Genomic DNA, 20,249 nt, shown 5'->3' with positions numbered 1-20,249 from the left:
GCAGTTTATAAATCGCAGTTACGTTAATTGCGATTTCTAAATTGCATCGAGTATAGAAGTCGTTTATGCGTCATTTATAAATCGCAAATGTGCGATATGTAAATCGCAAATGCGTTTTATAAATCGCAAATGTGATTAACAAATCGCAAATGCGATATATATAAATCGCAAATGCGTTTTATAAATCGCAAAAGTGATTTATAAATCGCAAATGTGATTTATAAATCGCAAATATGCGTTTTATAAATCGCAAACGTGATTTATAAATCGCAAATATGCGATTTGTAAATCGCAGAATGTGCAATTTATAAATTGCAAATGTGCGATTTATAAATCGCAAGTGCGACTTAAACCGCAAACAAAAGTAGCGTTTGACTGCGGGCTCGTACTTCAAATTAATTAGCAGGAAACGTCTACAATAACAATGGCGGATAAAGACGACTTCGCGAGACGGCTTTCAAGTGGAAGAAGACAAGAGGGCGGGAGCCCGAGGGAAAAGGGGCGGGAGGCGGGCAAAGAGAGAGCGGGAAGCGGGATTCCTACTGCATCAGCTATCCCGCAAACCACTCGAGCTCAGTTCTGTACAGTTTTCGTCTTTTCGGTGAGAAGACCACGCAGGCTACGGAACCAAGAGCTTCAGTGATTGCTCTGGAGATGGCTGTCAATAGTGAAGGGGGTGGGGTAACAGAAGGGTCTGAACCTCCCGCTTCCCGTACCTTTTTCTTCCGCTTCCTGCCCCTTTCCGTAGCGGTTCCCTCCTCTTTGTCGCATTTCTTTTGCAAAATGTTAACGAAATGTTGTGAATTTTTTATTTTTTTTTAAAACCACTTTCAAATTTCTCCCTGTTCATCCCGCTTTCCGCCCTCTCTTTTCCCGCCTCCCGCCCCTTTTCTCTCGGATCGGGCTCCTGCACTCCTGTCCCCTTCCACTCGGTAGCAGTCTTGCGAAGTCGTCTTTATCCGCCATCATCGTTACAACAAGAATTTAATGTGATGGGGTACGACCCCGCAGTCATACATATCCTTCGTTTGCGGGACGTGTGTCACATATCAACCTAGTAAATAGCCCAGCCCTCCACGAGTCTCTCGTAGCTCAGTTGGTTAGAGCGCCCAACCGGTATCTGGGAGGCCATGGGTTCGATTCCCTTCATGGACTCAGATTTTTTTCTTTGTCCCATGCTCTTGTCATTGTTCATCTTCATTAGCTTCTTTGTAGCATGAAAGAACAGTTTCTGCTGTATTGTTTGTGGGGCAACGACAGAATGTGATAAGGCGGCTAATATTATATTATTTAGTGCACTTTTTGTCATTTTTTTTGTCATTTTTTGTCTTCTTCCACTTGATAGCCGTCTCGTCTCGGGAGGCGGGAAAAGAGAGGGCGGAAAACGGGATAAACAGGGAGAAATTCGAAAGTGGTTTTAAAAAAAATAAAAAATTCACAACATTCCGTTAACATTTCGCTATATTTTGCAAAAGAAATGCGACAAAGAGGAGGAAACCGCTACGGAAAGGGGCAGGAAGCGGAAGAAAAAGGTACGGGAAGCGGGAGGTTCAGACCCTTCTGTTTACCCACCCCCTTCACTATTGACAGCCATCTCCAGAGCAATCACTGAAGCTCTTGGTTCCGTAGCCTGCGTGGTCTTCTCACCGAAAAGACGAAAACTGTACAGTACTGAGCTCGAGTGGTTTGCGGGATAGCTGATGCAGTAGGATCCCGCTTCCGGCTCTCTCTTTGCCCGCCTCCCGCCCCTTTTCTCTCGGGCTCCCGCCCTCTTGTCTTCTTCCACTTGAAAGCCGTCTCGCGAAGTCGTCTTTATCCGCCATTGTTATTGTAGACGTTTCCTGCTGTTTCCTGCTAATTAATTTGAAGTACGAGCCCGCAGTCAAACGCTACTTTTGTTTGCGGTTTAAGTCGCACTTGCGATTTATAAATCGCACATTTGCAATTTATAAATTGCACATTCTGCGATTTACAAATCGCATATTTGCGATTTATAAATCACATTTGCGATTTATAAAACGCATTTGCGATTTATATATATCGCATTTGCGATTTGTAAATCACATTTGCGATTTACATATCGCACATTTGCGATTTATAAATTACGCATAAACGACTTCTATACTCGATGCAATTTAGAAATCGCAATTAACGTAACTGCGATTTATAAATTGCAGACTATTTATCTGCAATTTGTAAATCGCAAATACAAGTTGATTGCAATTTATAAATCGCAAAGAGGAGTTGTTGGTGATTTATAAATCGCAGCGACAAGTTGTTTGCAATTTATAAATCACCGAGTGAAAATAATTTTCTATTTGTAAACGTAAAAGTCGCTAACTTGGTGATTTCTAAATAACAAGTAGAACATCTTTGTTATTTAGTAAATAACAAAAATAACAGCGAAAAATGCACTAAATAGTTTTTTGACACTCGGCGCCCCATAATATTCCTGTAATAAGGTAGCGCCAAAAAAATTGATTTACCGCTTGAGTTTCCGTCCAAAGTAGCGAATTAAAATCTGTAAGTAATTTTCTTGACTAGGTCCTGATCCGGACACTGACGAACGGCCTTGGAAAGTAATCATTTAGTCATTTTTTTTTTACACTTTAAATGAAATGGGCATGATTTTTAACCGATTTCATACCATCCCTTTGCCCAAGTCGTGAACGTAGTAACAAAAAGCTCTTTTGAGGTGTTGAGGGCATGGTTACATGCCACGTGAAGGGCATTTCCCGCTAATATTGAAAAACTAAAACAAATCTTTACGTCCTCTGGGCATTCCACTGGAAATATACTAGCTCAGTAGTGGGTCTCCGTGGATTTTAAACGGTTCTTTGAATACTTTAGTTTACAACCTGTTTCTACTTTTGACGAAGTATGTACAACAATGGATTCCTTTAGTTCAGCGCGCCTCGAAGTATAGAATGTCTGGTCTAAAATTATGTAATTTTAGACCAGACATTCTCCATGCATAAAAAAACTAGAATATATTGCAAAGTTTTTTCAATATATTCTAGTTTTTTTTAATCCACTTTGTTTATTTTTGACCGCTTTAGCCGTCAGGATCAGTTGCTGTCAGTCTATATTTTTCATTTTAACTAAGTTACTGATCCAGGTCTTCAATAGATCCGGCACCACTCATCGGTTTGTCGCTGTGATAACGCAGTTTTTTATTCTATGAGAAGGACAGCAAATTCATCAAAGGGATCATAAAATCTTCACAAGTATGTAGCACTTTCTTCTTGTTTCCATTCTTCTTCCTGGTAACTCACCTTCTTCAATACTGAAGATTCTCGTAAGTGTTAAAATAAATAACTACTATACAAAATAAATAAATACTATTCAAATTAAAAGTAAAGCTTAAATGCTATGGATAACACTAGATTAAAAAAGTCAAAGTTAGCATCGTTTGCTTTGGGCTTGGTCAGACGGCAGGCTTTTCTCGAAGGGCGTCAAGTTTGGAGCATTTACTGTTTCATTGGCCAGGCTGTTCCATTCTCGTATCGTTCTCGGGAAAAACGAGTACATGTGGTAGTCCGTCTTTGAGCGAGGAATTTCGTACGCATTTGAATTTACGTGCCGCGATCTCCTTTGAAGTGGCGTCATGAACTCGTGAGCGTCCATGGCAATCAAGCCTTCATGAATTTTATACATCATGCAGAGTCTAAGTGCCTGTCTCCTAGTTTGAAGGGAAGTCCAGCCGAGCTCATATAGCATGTCCCCTACGCTAGATGTGTTGTTGTATCTTCCAAGGACAAATCTCGCTGCCCGACGCTGCACCATCTCGAGCTTATAGATGTTTCCCTCTGTGTATGGCGGTGCAGGCATACTCGAGGGTAGGTCGGACCAGTGTTTTATAGGCAGTGGACTTGATTGCAGTAGAGTTAACCTTTAGATTCCTTTTCAGGAATCCAAGAGTTCTATTAGCTTTACTTGTGATGGTGTCGATGTGTTTGTTCCATCTCAGGTCTGATGCTATAGTAACTCCAAGGTATTTGGCTAAGTCAGTAGTCATTTCGTACCATAGCACGCTTACGCCCCACTCTAAGTACTTCACACTTGTCTGGATGGAACTCCATTTTCCATAGGGTTTCCCATTCGGCTAATTTGTCTTTGTTACGCTGTTGTATTTACATTGGTGTCACGACATTGGCATATGACATAGCTCGGAAAATGTCTCGAAAAATGCCTCAGGTGCCTTTAAATATTTAAATCGTTATCGATAAAAGGATGCTTAATTAGCTATTTGGTGCTGATTTTGTTCTCATTTGTGACAAATTAATGGCTTCTGAGTTTAGGTAAATTTAGATGAAATTGCCTTAAATCGCTATTAAAGTCACGTGTATATAATACCTCAACACGAAAAAAATATTGAAGTCCCCAAACATTTTTTGACTTTTTTGTAATGTTTAAAGCCCGATTTAAATATATTCTTGTAATAAGTTATTGAAAATTATAAATAGTGTAATTTAACATAAACCCTTGATGGCTAGTTTATTCTGGTCTCGGGTGTATTATATTAGCGGAGCTCCTTAGCGGCCCGAAGGAGCTGAGCGTAGCCCCATAGCCATAAGTAGAGGAACCATGTAGCTGAGTTTTTATGGTCATCACAATCTCGTTCCCAGAGTCCACGTTCCCCTTGACCAGCGGTCGTTTCCCGACCGCTGAGTAAGGAAATACCGTAGAATTCCGGTTATAAGCCCTGGGCTTAAACAACTTCGTAAGGGATTTTGGGTGGGCTTATAAGTGGAGGGGCTTATATCCGGGAGGGCTTATAAGCGGAATGAAAAAAACGTTTCGAAACGAGTCTCGGGAGTGTTGATCGAAATACGTTTTTAAGTTGAAAACGCATAATAAAGCAAAATTTAGCCTTGTTCAGTACTGTCATCCGGCAGAGGGGGCTTATATCCGGGGGGGCTTATAATCGGATGTATTTTTTTGTTTCAAGGTAGATGGGCCTATAACCGGGGGGGCTTATAAGCGGGGGGGCTTATAACCGGAATTCTACGGTATGTCGAGTGACAGCTGTGGTGATTTGGAATTTAGCGTGACTTACGACTCTTCGGGTAGCGAAGAGAGTAAAGAAGAAACAGATGAAGAAGAGTACAATATAGTTTTTAGCCGGTTTGCCCCTTACGAAGACGAACCACTCGCGGAAGAAGACGAAGATGACGATCAAGACAAAAAGGGCGATGAAAGAGAACGGATTAAAACGCGTAACGCGACTACCGAGCCGTCGAGGCGCCGAGCCACTCAATTTTATACCTTACTCGTTCCTTACACAGTTAACGCGACTTCCGAGCCGCCGAGCCACCGAATGATATCCCTTACTCGTTCTTTAAACACTTAACGCGACTACCGAGCCGTCGAGCGGCCGAATTATATACCTTACTCGTTCTTTAAACACTTAACGCGACTACCGAGCCGCCGAGCCACCGAATTATATACCTTACTCGTTCTTTAAACACTTAACGCGACTACCGAGCCGCCGAGCCACCGAATTATTACCTTACTCGTTCTTTAAACACTTAACGCGACTACCGAGCCGCCGAGCGGCCGAATTATTTACCTAACTCGTTCTTTAAACACTTAACGCGACTACCGAGCCGTCGAGCGGCCGAATTATATACCTTACTCGTTCTTTAAACACTTAACGCGACTACCGAGCCGTCGAGCCACCGAATTATTACCTTACTCGTTCTTTAAACACTTAACGCGACTACCGAGCCGCCGAGCGGCCGAATTATTTACCTTACTCGTTCTTTAAACACTTAACGCGACTACCGAGCCGTCGAGCGGCCGAATTATATACCTTACTCGTTCTTTAAACACTTAACGCGACTACCGAGCCGTCGAGCCACCGAATTATATACCTTACTCGTTCTTTAAACACTTAACGCGACTACCTAGCCGTCGAGCCGCCGAATTATATACCTTACTCGTTCTTTAAACACTTAACGCAACTACCGAGCCGCCGAGCCACCGAATTATTACCTTACTCGTTCTTTAAACACTTAACGCGACTACCGAGCCGCCGAGCGGCCGAATTATTTACTTTACTCGTTCTTTAAACACTTAACGCGACTACCGAGCCGCCGAGCGGCCGAATTATATACCTTACTCGTTCTTTAAACACTTAACGCGACTACCGAGCCGTCGAGCCACCGAATTATATACCTTACTCGTTCTTTAAACACTTAACGCGACTACCTAGCCGTCGAGCGGCCGAATTATATACCTTACTCGTTCTTTAAACACTTAACGCAACTACCGAGCCGCCGAGCGGCCGAATTATAGCCGAATTATATACCTTACTCGTTCTTTAAACACTTAACGCGACTACCGAGCCGCCGAGCGGCCGAATTATTTACCTTACTCGTTCTTTAAACACTTAACGCGACTACCGAGCCGTCGAGCGGCCGAATTATATACCTTACTCGTTCTTTAAACACTTAACGCGACTTCCGAGCCGCCGAGCCACCGAATTATATACCTTACTCGTTCTTTAAACACTTAACGCGACTACCGAGCCGTCGAGCGGCCGAATGATATACCTTACTCGTTCTTTAAACACTTAACGCGACTACCGAGCCGCCGAGCCACCGAATTATATACCTTACTCGTTCTTTAAACACTTAACGCGACTACCGAGCCGTCGAGCCGCCGAATTATATACCTTACTCGTTCTTTAAACACTTAACGCGACTACCGAGCCGTCGAGCCACCGAATTATATCGCTTCGTGAGCAACCCATTTGAGTGCAACGAAGTTTATAAGACAAGAAAAGCGAGACGGGAATATTTGTCCTGCTTCAGAAAGTTCTTTCGTCGAAGCGATAAAAGAATTAGATAAACTTCGGTGATTTCTTGACATTCTCTGTCTTTGTTATTCTTTGAACGCACGATTTTGGAGTTAAAATATTAAAAAGTATCTTTGTATCACTGCTATTAATTTCGCTGAAATCTCAGCCTCGTCAGGCATGTTCCGCGAGCAGTCCCGCACCGGTTCAAAGCGGCTCTCTGATTGGCTGATTCACGAGAACAATAGAAAATTATTTATTAAAATAAAGACTTTATATGTTAATAATAATAATAATAATAATAATAATAATAATAATAATAATAATAATAATAATAATAATAATAATAATAATAATAATAATAATAATCGAATGTTTTGTGGTGATTTCTTTCTTCGTTAGTAGTTCCTCTCATTGACATCCCATCTAAAGAACATTTATGGTTTATCATAGGTATTTATAATAGCAAGGGCAAACATGGGTAAGTATGGCTAAGCACGGCTATGACCGGAGCCGGCCATAGCCGGCCGTTCCGACTGTGTACCGGGTGTACCGACTGTACCGGCCGTACCGACTGTACCGACTGTACCGGCCGTACCGACTGTACCGACTGTACCGACGGTACCGGCCGTACCGACTGTACCGACTGTACCGAGCGTACCGGGTGTACCGGGTGTACCGAGTGTACCGAGTGTACCGAGCGTACCGGGTCTACCGGGTGTACCGAGTGTACCGAGCGTACCGGGTGTACCGAGTGTACCGAGTGTACCGGCCGTACCGACTGTACCGGCCGTACCGGGCGTACCGACTGTACCGGGTGTACCGAGTCTGCCGAGCGTACCGGGCGTACGCGGTGTACCGGGTGTACCGAGTGTACCGGCCGTACCGACTGTACCGAGTGTACCAAGTGCACCGTGTGTACCGAGTGTACCGAGTGTACCGGGTGTACCGAGTGTACCGAGCGTACCGGGCGTACCGGGCGTACCGGGCGTACCGGGCGTACCGACTGTACCGGGCGTACCGGGTGTACCGACTGTACCGAGTGTACCGGGTGTACCGGGTGTACCGGGTGTACCGGGTGTACCGGGTGTACCGGGTGTACCGAGTGTACCGGGTGTACCGAGTGCACCGAGCGTACCGGGCGTACCGAGCGTATCGGGTGTACCGAGCGTACCGGGTGTACCGGGCGTTCCGGGCGTATCGGGTGTACCGGGTGTACCGGGTGTACCGAGTGTACGGCGATTCAGTGTAATTCTATATAACGTCAAACCTGCTTTTTACGACTGAATTTATTCAGGAGTATTGTGGGTAGCCTTGGTTGGTCGGTTGGTCCATCATCTGTAGACTTCTCATTGCAACTCCGCTGACCAGCAGATATACTTGTAGAAATAGTGTAGCAAGGCGGCCGTATAAAAGCGGCCGTATAAAGGCGGTCTTTTAAATTTAAAGGGGTTTACAAGAAAAACCAGAAGCAAAGAAACAAAATATGGCTGACAATTACGTGAAGAATTAAGTAATCGACCGCCAAAAAAGTGAACATTGAGAGCGAGTAATCTGCATTAATCGATCGATGACTTTCGTGTCTATCTTTCGAGCTAGCGTAGTACATGTAGTCGAATGTAGGAGCATTCGAAAACTAAATCAGACTAAATCGGGTTTCACATAAGCTTCATAAGCGATGGATCTTTCTAGAAACCAGAGCGTTGGCTAAAATCGAGTGCGTAGCTGCTTGTTCCCAAGAAAAGGAAAAGCTTTTCAGATGAAACAGCGCAATATTACATTTGTACCTGAATCAGTCTATTATATTTTTTTTACAGCGTTATTACTTAACAGCCTACATGTAAATTATTCTGCAATGCATACCTACGGAGCGATATAATAAACAAACCATTTTAGTGCTACGGGTTAAAAAAAGAAAAAAAAAAGGAAAAAAGAAAAAAAACTCTCTCCTCTGGGATTCGAACTCGCGACCTCTCGATCCGCAGTCAGATGCCTACCCGACTGCGCTACTTATGTGCACTTAGTCACGTGAGACGAAAATATTGTATATCAATGTAATAGACCTTCTTAGCTTAATACGTCATACATTGATCACGTGGTCTGAAATAGGTAAACAAACACGCGTTTCCCCGAAGTGAAGTATTGTGCGTGGATTTCGATGTGGAGTATTTATACTCCCGTGTGTATAACTGCTTTACTATCTCTACTAACGAAGATATATCTTTCCATAGTTTTCCCAGCGATAAAAAAGTCGTCAAGGTAAGAGAAATTTAATCGCTAAAATGTGATCCCAACTACGCTTTGCCTACAATTTACGGCAACATTATTGATGAACTTGAAACATTCATTTACTAGACTCGAGCTTGTTACATTGTCGCTTTAATGTATGGATTTCAAGAATTAGAAGAGATCCTAAGAACGATTTCAAGGTATTAGCTTATACCAAAGTTTGTTTGGAGCATTAATTCCAACAAGAGAATTTTGTGTGCTTTGACACAAGTTCAAGAGGACTGAAACCAATTCGCTTGCCCATCAGTTTGCAGCTGAACGAAAATAGCTCCTGAGCGGTTGCTTTCAGAGAAGAAAAAACAGATAGAAGAGCTAAATGCTGTCCTTGACGTAAAGCTAACTGAAACAGCTTCAGAGGGTGAAGGCTAATTCGATCTAACTGCTTTTCGAGAGCTACTCAAGAAAATCTGCGAGCACAGATTTTCTAAAAGTGTTTTCTTTGTACCGGTATTATAATATTATAACATTAGATTGCACTAAAATAAAAATCCAGTGCCCATTGACTTGTATACTTCAATCACAAAGTTACTCAAATTACAAATCCATCACTGAATACTTTGAAATCTCTTGTGGGAGTTGATTTAAAGGGAGGTATTATGTTTGTTTACAGCTGAACACAGATTTACAGGGTTCATAACCTTTTTCACAAACAATTTTCTAGGACTTTTCCAGGACTCATATTGATCTGTCCAGGACTCTAAAATTCACATTAACCTTTCACTCCCAAGATCTCAATATTATTTCTCCTTACTGTCTTCCATACATTTCTTATGATGCAAGTTCTAAGAATTCAGTTGTTACTTGAGTTTAACAGATTTTCAAAACATTCCAGGACCAGTTGTCTTCCAGGACCCGTACAAACCCTGAGTTTAAATATCTGATAAACAAATTCTCACAAGGGGTGGATTTCTTGAGGTACTTTCAGGAAATAAAGAAGTATCCAAGCTTAATGCTTGTGAGAGTATCGTGGCAGATTAAGGCTTTGATATTGAAGAAGAGTAAAGAAAGTTGAAATTCAACTGAACGTCCCTCCCTTCCCTTTATTTTTAATACCCGACTATTACAACCAATAATTTCATTGGGTACCATCAATAAAGTCTGGACAGTTTGTTGCTTACTTTCAAACCTCATTCATCCCAATTTAACTGATGAGTGTAACAGCTGTTCAGGAACCATGTGTGTGTAACATTTCTACTTTAAGAATATTTTTACAAGTAAAAATTTGCCTCATTGCTCCGTCTTTTGAGGTACAAAACTATTGTTTGTTTGTTTGTTTGTTTGTTTTTTTTTTTTTTTTGGGGGGGGGGGAATCTGCCTGACTGTCATGTACAACCTTGTAACTACTCAGCTTGATTAGTGGGTAGTTTTTTGCCTATTTTAGTTAATTTATTTTATGCTATAATTATTTCTGTTTATTTTGGCAAAATAAAATGGTTGTTATTGTTGTTGTCATGTCATGTTAATTTAGGCAGTAGGGTCCTTTCCTCAGGCATCATAAAGTTTGCAAGTGACAGGATGTAATTTAAGTGTGTGAGCCATGTCAAATGAAACTTTTCTTAATACAGATTTCATGGCTGGCTCTGGGTTAATGCTATCCCCTCTTTGTTTATATTATGCCATTCGTGAGGAACACTAGTGCAGGTTTTTATTTACTGGAATGTACTTGATCCTTAAAAAAACACCAGTGGTTCAGCAAATACAAAAGGCTCAAAACATGATTGAAGTGCCCTCCACTCCTACGACAAGAGAGTATACAAATTAAAAAAAAAAATTCACCACCAAATGATTGTAAAAGTTAGCAATACAGATGAATAGACCACGTACACAAACAGGTTTTTCTGTAGCCAGTTTATTATTCCAGGCATGAAATACAAGGCAGTTAGCGCGCGTGGTTGTAAGAACTTACCCAGCTTAACAAAATTAAGAACATTTTGCTTCTGTAACAGTTCCTCTTCTCTTGTCACTTTTCAATTTAAAATTTATTGAGAGGGAATCTCGGCTTTTCTTTTGGCTCCGGAAACAGCAGACCTTTACGAAACACGATCCATGATTGTCTTCTTTCACAAAAACATTGTGTATGTAATTTTCTGTAAAGCATTTATAGCCTTTTTTCCGCAGTCTCCTTTTCTCCACAGCCTGTTAGGTTGCTTTGCAATAGTAATTGAAGATACTTTAGGGACGTTTTTTAATTATTTTGGCCAGTGCGACTCGAACACAACAACCGAATCCGCCATTTTGAATGTTTTGTTTACCCATTTCAAACCACGTGACCAGCTAGCTAAAAAGGTCTATTGACATTCCGCCGTTTATCTGTTATCATGTGCATCAAAGGAATGTTTGAATCACCTGCTGCTCATCGCGACATCACTCGCGACCTCTCGATCCGCAGTCAGATGCCTACCCGACTGCGCTACTTATGCGCACTTAGTCACGTGAGACGAAAATATCTTATATCAATGTAATTGACATTCCGCCGTTTATCTGTTATCATGTGCATCAAAGGAATGTTTGAATCACCTGCTGCTCATAAATTTTCAAGGAATGAAAACTAAACTTTTAAACTTGGCAAAAAAATTCAGTCGTGGCTCGAAGAGCTCTTTGATTTATGTTTGGTGTTGTTTGAAAATATTTATTTTAACAAGAGAGTAGCACAGAAGTTGGCAATAGACTGAAAATAGGTAATGAACGTTTATTCGTTTGTCTCACGATAGAATCGCTTTGAGATGTTGATCGCGACGTTTCGACTGCAGTACTGCTAGTCTTCATCAGGCGATGAGGTTGATTGTTTACGCGTCGCTATTTATGCACGTTGGTTCGCTGTGATTGGTGCATTTCGATCCTCATTATTATTCCGACTAACAGATGGTGTTCCCTCACGGGTCCGCTTTGTAGTTGAACGGCTGTTATGCTTTCTGATCGTAGGTATCCATGCTTCAGGAATTTCAATTCCGCTATCTCTATTGATGTTATTAGAATGAAGTCTTATTTGGATAGCCTCTTTGACCCTGCGTGTGTATCGGTGAGGGTCACGATCGATAAACTTGACTTGATTCCATAAAGGAATATGCCCCGTTTCGTTTGCGTGCTCCGAAACTGCGGAGTCTTGTGTATGAGCAAGCCTTATGTCTCTGTCGTGTTCTTTTATCCTGTCTTGCATCGCTCTCCCTGTTTCCCCTATATATACTTTGCCGCATTCACATGGAATTTTGTGTACAACACCTTCTTGTTTGCCTGGTTCTAGGGCGTCTTTCGGTCGTACTAAGTAAGACCGTAGAGTTGTGTCAGATTTAAAGACGGTGCGAACGCCTTGTTCTTGTAGGCAGCGGCGAAGAACCTCTGATACACCTTTAATATAGGGTAAAACCCCCGGGGGGGGCACCCGGTATATTTTTGGGTGGGGGTGTGCCGCTGGGAATTTGAAGCCCTTACCCTATACCAGACCATGTTCAGCTGATTTTTGCAACCCTATACTAGACTAGACACTGAAAATGCCTACCCTATCCCAGACTTGCATTTTGTTAGAACTGTATCATTATCAGTGTTTTAATGGAAAACCATCTGTGAACAACGATGCCGCGATGATTTTATTTACGTTTAGGAAAGCCTCTTTCTCTTCCGAGTTTCTGGACTATATTCGTCATACCGTCGATCGGTTTCCCGGAAAATGCTACCCTTTTCTAGACCAAAACTCTCTGATTTCTATACCCTATCCCAGACTAAACTGCTTGAAAACCATACCCTTCACAGCGGCACATACCTATATAGCTCATGTATGGGAGTGCCCCCCCCCCGGGGTAAAACCGCAGTAGATTTAAATTCCTGCGTGGGTTCGTTGTTGGCTGTTGGCCTTGTGGTCTTAGTAAGTTTTCGTATGAACGAAGACGGATAACCGTTAGAAACAAGTACCGACGATAAATGTTTCTTTTCATTAGAGATAACTGATGGTTTTGTTATGAGGTGTTTGGCTCGGTCATATAGACACTTAACAATACCACGCTTCACTGACTGAGGATGGTGTGAGTCATAGGCTAAGTACTGATCAGTGTGTGTGGGCTTTCTATATACACTGGTAGTAAGAAGGCCGTTTGAGTCCCTTAAAACTGATGTGTCGAGAAAGGGAATGCTGTTATCTTTCTCGGTTTCCATGGTAAAACGAATAGTGGGCTGTTGGCTATTAAGATGTTGTAAAAAGCCATCGACTTGGTCTCGATCTAATATAGTAAAAGTGTCGTCTACATATCGTTTCCAGATCTTAGGTTTGTAGATCGCACTTGCTATCGCACGCTCCTCAAAATCTTCCATGAAGATGCTGACCGCACAAACCTAACACCTACACAAATTGCCGACCTTTTAAACTTTGTTTTACGATCCACGTATTTCCAATACAATGGATCAATTTACGAACAAAAGGACGGAGCCGCTATGGGGAGCCCTGTCTCCGCGGTTATAGCCAACATCTTCATGGAAGATTTTGAGGAGCGTGCGATAGCAAGTGCGATCTACAAACCTAAGATCTGGAAACGATATGTAGACGACACTTTTACTATATTAGATCGAGACCAAGTCGACGGCTTTTTACAACATCTTAATAGCCAACAGCCCACTACCGTAAAACTCCGGTTATAAGCCCCCCCGCTTATAAGCCCTCCCGTTTATAGGCCCATCTACCTGGAAACAAAAAAAATCATCCGATTATAAGCCCTCCCGGATATAAGCCCCCCTCTCCCTCTGCCAGATGACAGTACTTAACAGGGCTGAATGTTGCTTTATTATGCGTTTTTAACTTAAAAACGTATTTCGATCAACACTCCCGTGGCTCTTTTCGAAACGTTTTTTTCATTCCGCTTATAGGCCCTCCCGGATATAAGCCCCTCCGCAAAACCCCTTACGAAGTTGTACTAGTTGTACCTATCGGTAAGTGCCAACGAGCGAAATACTCATGTTTGTTCATAAGAACAGATATTGAATGGTTTTTGATAGAACTATATTTGAATTGACCAAAATATGGTAAATTGTATTTTAGGTAATATGCGAATAAAATGCTATTTCTCTGGTGTTCATAAATGACACAGGCTTGATAGCCTGCGTAGCAGGCGCCGTAGTTTCCAGCGCGCGTATTCTCGCGATCGCGCACTTTTTTAAACACACTAAAAAACGTACACAGATGTCTGCTTCGCAGGCTACAGGTTTGACAGATTGATAACTCTTGACAAATCTTTCTTTTCAACGTTAAAATGTCACAAAATGTAGGCAATAAATGAGGTTTAATCACTGTTTTTTAAATACAACAAACGATGGTTAAAATGTTTCCGTCCACAAAAGTGATAGTTGCATTTCAAGAACTTCTTATAAATCAAGTCCCAAAATCAAAACTGCTAAGATGCTTTTTTAAATATAATTTTCAGTAATCAGGCAGTAATGCACGGGTCAGATTTCAGTCTCGCATGCGAATTCGAAGTGTCATGTTCAGTTACAAGTTACGCAAAACTTGAAAAATTTGAACAGAAAACAAAACTTGAACGGTCAAGGATTATTTGGAAACAAAACTTTTATTCAAGTTAACATTACATTTGCTGTTAGAAGCAAAAAACGTTTGACTTTCTTGTGCGTATGACATGCAGTAATTTTAAGCCTGGTTTTCACTAGCGACGCAAGCACAAGCGCAAGCACAAACGCAAGCAGCATAAGTAGTTCGTGCCAAGTGAAAACGAACGTCGACATAAGCACAAGCACGTTAGCATAAGAATATGATGTTTACAAGTTAGAAGGCTTCGTTCTCGACTCCGTTCTCCCTGCAAATATTGTGGCAGAAACTATCTCTCCTCTACTCGTGTGACGAAGAAAGTGAAAGCGACTAATAAAGGAGAAAAACGAAACATTTGGGATTATAAATATTTTTAAAGAAAGCATTCGTCTCCGTTTTTTTCGCTACTCAAGTCCGCGCCTGGGCCTTTTTGTTTTTTTGTCTACACTTCTCCGAACATTCTCGAAAAACGTTTATCAAAATCAACCGCGGCCTCTGCGACTTTGTTCAAATGCTGGAACTAGTACTTCAATTGGCTAGACACGGCTAGACGTAAACACTTTTCTTGTGCTTATGCGATGTTTGTTTTCACACGAACGCAAGCACAAGAAAAGGACAAATTTTGATCCTTGTGCTTGTGCTTGTGCTTATGCTTGCGTCGATGCCGTTTTAATAAGAGCTGTTATGCTTTAGTGAGCGTCGCTTTGTATTGATGTTATTCCTACGCGGAGCGAAAATGCGTGCCAAATAATATATAAACGGTATTTGATTTGGAATAAATCATCGGTCAAACAATTACTATAAACACAATCAACACTAAAAGATAGCATTTACCCGACTTCAGCATTCTCATAAGTCAAGAAAACTCTACTTGAAGTCAACAGTCCGCTTTTAATTTTCATGTCTCTCTTCGATCGTAAATCAAAGGACTCCCAAAGTCGAAACATTATTTCATCGCTTTGAAGACCTTGATGTTCATTTTTTCGGCGGTCGAATATTCTGTAGGGTATTCTCTTTCGATTTATAATTCCCTAAAGGTGTATTGATCGGTAAAGGGATGAATGACCACATTGAAAATTTTAACAGCGAGCCGCGTTGACGCCATTTTGGACATTTGCTCTCTAGCAAGGAGTGAGAGACTGGGAACCAGTTGGGAAGAACAATACAACCCAAATATGGGGTTTACTTACACCCAAATATGGTAAAAAAAAAGTCCCTTACGCAGAACTTAAGATTTTCTCTGCCTATACACTCATACGCACACGGCTCTATGATTCTGCCGCCTCGACAGCCTCGCCTCTTGGCTCGGCTGTCTCGTTGGCAATAAGCCCAGGGCTTATAACCGGAATTCTACGGTATTCGTTTTACCATGGAAACCGAGAAAGATAACAGCATTCCCTTTCTCGACACATCAGTTTTAAGGGACTCAAACGGCCTTCTTACTACCAGTGTATATAGAAAGCCCACACACACTGATCAGTACTTAGCCTATGACTCACACCATCCTCAGTCAGTGAAGCGTGGTATTGTTAAGTGTCTATATGACCGAGCCAAACACCTCATAACAAAACCATCAGTTATCTCTAATGAAAAGAAACATTTATCGTCGGTACTTGTTTCTAACGGTTATCCGTCTTCGTTCATACGAAAACTTACTAAGACCACAAGGCCAACAGCCAACAACGAACCCACGCAGGAATTTAAATCTACTGCGGTTTTACCCTATATTAAAGGTGTATCAGAGGTTCTTCGCCGCTGCCTACAAGAACAAGGCGTTCGCACCGTCTTTAAATCTGACACAACTCTACGGTCTTACTTAGTACGACCGAAAGACGCCCTAGAACCAGGCAAACAAGAAGGTGTTGTATACAAAATTCCATGTGAATGCGGCAAAGTATATATAGGGGAAACAGGGAGAGCGATGCAAGACAGGATAAAAGAACACGACAGAGACATAAGGCTTGCTCATACACAAAACTCCGCAGTTTCGGAGCACGCAAACGAAACGGGGCATATTCCTTTATGGAATCAAGTCAAGTTTATCGATCGTGACCCTCACCGATACACACGCAGGGTCAAAGAGGCTATCCAAATAAGACTTCATTCTAATAACATCAATAGAGATAGCGGAATTGAAATTCCTGAAGCATGGATACCTACGATCAGAAAGCATAACAGCCGTTCAACTACAAAGCGGACCCGTGAGGGAACACCATCTGTTAGTCGGAATAATAATGAGGATCGAAATGCACCAATCACAGCGAACCAACGTGCATAAATAGCGACGCGTAAACAATCAACCTCATCGCCTGATGAAGACTAGCAGTACTGCAGTCGAAACGTCGCGATCAACATCTCAAAGCGATTCTATCGTGAGACAAACGAATAAACGTTCATTACCTATCTTACACCACGATGAACAATATTCACATCTTTAATGACATTGAGACTGAAAATAATTCTGGTGCATAATTTTGTCCAACAAAGTCTGGCAGACTCCCTCTTATTCCATCTTTCGGCATGACAGTATTTCGTGGGAATTTATTTTCGCGATTTGGACCAAAAGTATGTTAAAACATTAAAAAAATATATGTCCAATAATGTTTTAGTCTTATTAGCCATGTTCTAAACGAGCAGGGAACTGGGTACAAACATATTTTCTCTTCGGTATAAACATTCAATATCGATTGAATTGAAAAATGGGGCATGTCATCTGAAAGAGCATCCAAACATTAGTAGATTCACCAAATTTGACGGTTATTGGTTTAAACTCAACGGCATGTTACATATTAGTTTGGATTGGAGGGACAGGCGTCCTCCAATCCATACTAAGCTCTCTTATCTTAAAAGTGTACCATGCCTTTGTGTTTAAACCAATTACCATGAAATTTGGTAAATTTACTAATTTTTTGATGCTCTTTCAGATGACGTGCCCCATTTTCAATTCAATCAATATTGAATATTCGTACCAAGTAAAAATATGTTCGTACCCAGTCCCCTCCTCGTTTAGAACATGGCCAATTGGAGTCTATGCAGCTTTCACTGAGGACTTTGGGAAATACTTTGTGCAGAAAATTGAAACGATCCGAAGTCGGCTTGACACGGATCCTGCTTTTTCACATGTAGAAAATGACACTTAATGCGCTGCTGTTGCTGACCCGGCACCATCGTTTGCTGGATTTACGCTGCTGTCTTGTAATGATGTTGAATACTAGCAATCAACTGAAATACTCTTTACATAGATTGCAACCGAATGACCCGGTTTTGTGGACTTTTTAAATTACCTCCTCAGGATCGTACCGTTACTGATATTCGAGACAAGGAGTTGCATATTAACTATAAATTTAATTTTCTAGTAATTTTCTTAATTAACTTCGTGCAACCAGAGTGTGCGCTTATTTGTGCAATGTACCTTATTACATATTATTTCCGCGACACTTTTCCTTTTATTTCGATATTCCAAAAAATCGCGAAATAAAAGTGACGCGAACAATAAGTGTCGCGAATATGACATGCCGCGAAAAGTGACTCACATTATATCAACAATAAAAAAATAAGTTTAGTACCACTAAAGGAAGCAAGGAAGGATCAGTTTTGTGTGTAAATGAATGTTGTCGTCAATTGGCTCAAGAACAATAACTCATGCACATACAAACATGGCCTACTTGTAGACATTGTAAGAAGTGCTCTGTTGTCTGTCGGTGATACATGTGTTTGTTTCCACATCAGAAGTTTCCCAAACTTTAAGAGATCTTAAGATAATTCGGTTGAAATTCGCTCGGTGAATATTTGTTTTCTTCGTCCACGTTGTAAGCTCTGAAAAATATCAATCTGTTCGGTAGTTTCTTTCCGAAGAATGAGAGTACACGTTTTGTTTTAGCAGGTTTAGTTGGAAATTTGAATTTGCCGGCTTTCGAAAAATTACACGGCTTGGACCGTTTTCATGGAAGTGGTCCGTATGGCAAAATCTCGACCAAGAAAGAACCAATCAAAACGCTCGGATTTGTCTAAGACTGGCTTTGCCATATAATAGTAGTAAATATAGTGGTAATAGTGGTAAAGGGGATATGCATGACGCGTAATTTTAAAACAATAAATTACTCACCCGAGGAAATTACACACACACACACGACACACATAGGAATCATGAAGTAAACGATTGGACGCAATAAGTTGTGTAAAAGACGCGTTCCCTCTGCTTTATTAATCCTTTTTGGGTTTGTGTTTGTTGTGAACTCAACGGCACATTTCGGTGAACATCGCTTAAAAGATCATATTAGTCGTAGTACCGGTATGAAAAACGGCATCTAAGCCGGTACGCTCGGTGCGCTGGGTACACCCGGTACGCCTTGTACGCCCGGTACACTCGGTACACCCGGTACAGTCGGTACGCCCGGTACACTCGGTACGCCCGGTACGCTCGGTACACCCGGCCCTTCCGACTGTACCGACTGTACCGGGCGTACCGAGTGTACCGACTGTACCGGGTGTACCATAAACAACGCGACATAACTCAAACAGTTCGCCGACCAACTTTGGCTTCACAACCAAAGCTCGCGTGTGATTGGTCCGGTACGTCTCGGTACAGAATTTATAAAATCAGCCAAAATCAGCCAATCAGAGAGCCGCTTTGAATCGGTGCAGGACAACTGTGTTCCGCCATCTTGGATTCTAGATGATTAGAATCCAAGATGGCGGAACATGCCTGACGAGGCTGAGATTTCAGCGAAATTAATAGCAGTGATACAGAGATACTTTTTAATATTTTAACTCCAAAATCGTGCGTTCAAAGAATAACAAAGACAGAGAATGTCAAGAAATCACCGAAGAATATTTGTCCACGAAATATATTGACGTCTCTTTTGTATAAAGCAAAAAGATAAGAGGATCGCGAAACTATTTTCTATTCTTAGAAGTAATAATAATAATAATAATAATAATAATAATAATAATAATAATAATAATAATAATAATAATAATAATAATAATAATAATTTTAGGCCATGAATTGTTCTGCCTCGAGATTATTATTTTTGTTGTACCGTAAAAAGACATTCATTTTAACCATGATCGATTTCAATTTGTCTTACACCTATGGGCCAGCGTATACATTAAAGCTTTGAATGACCGCATATTTATCAAATGGAAACATTGAAAACTCCAGTGAAAATTGAAAAAATGGGGGGCTCCGCTTTTTAGGCCTGCCTAAATCTATATATTGTAGCCTGAAGACCCCTTTACACTATGTTGCATTTTATATGGTATGTCCACTGGGATAAACATTGTGAATTTTTTAATGATTCTCTAAGTATCTACAGTGTATTTTCACAAATAATATTGACACATTCATGAAGCATTTTTGTTCTTGTGCTACCAAAAATCCAATGTAGTGTAATTGAACTAAGGAAACATTCATTGCCAGGGGGTGGGCTCATGAAAAATCCAGGATGTTCTGAGGGGGGGGGGGGGGGGTCACCTTCAAACGTTGCAGAAAAAGAGGTGGGCTATTTGTTTTCTTATTTAATTAACACTTCTATTCAATTATGATCGTGTGTATTACAGTATTAATGTCAATACAAAAACAGTCTTCATTTCGTAAAAATGATGATGCAATGTTGTGTCCAGATCATGTTT

The 20,249-nt window shown here is 41.2% G+C and overlaps 1 protein-coding gene across 1 annotated transcript; it reads right to left on the bottom strand.

Moving 5' to 3' along the window:
• Nucleotides 1–3,402: 3,402 nt before the first annotated feature.
• On the bottom strand, nucleotides 3,403–3,831 carry LOC144642363 (uncharacterized). The gene has a single exon (XM_078501328.1). It carries the CDS (start codon nucleotides 3,829–3,831, stop codon nucleotides 3,403–3,405), a length of 429 nt encoding a protein of 142 aa, XP_078357454.1.
• Nucleotides 3,832–20,249: the final 16,418 nt, after the last annotated feature.

This window comes from Oculina patagonica, chromosome 2 (assembly GCF_052425735.1).
Source record: "Oculina patagonica isolate OP01 chromosome 2, crgOcupat, whole genome shotgun sequence".
In the NCBI taxonomy this organism is placed as follows: Eukaryota; Metazoa; Cnidaria; class Anthozoa; order Scleractinia; family Oculinidae; genus Oculina; species Oculina patagonica.
Note: the sequence above shows the minus strand (reverse complement) of the source record. Positions and strands in the feature narration are given on the sequence as shown.

Coding starts and splice junctions, on each gene's coding strand:
- LOC144642363 (XM_078501328.1), bottom strand. CDS start 3,831: ATGCCTGCACCGCCATACACAGAGGGAAACATCTATAAGCTCGAGATG.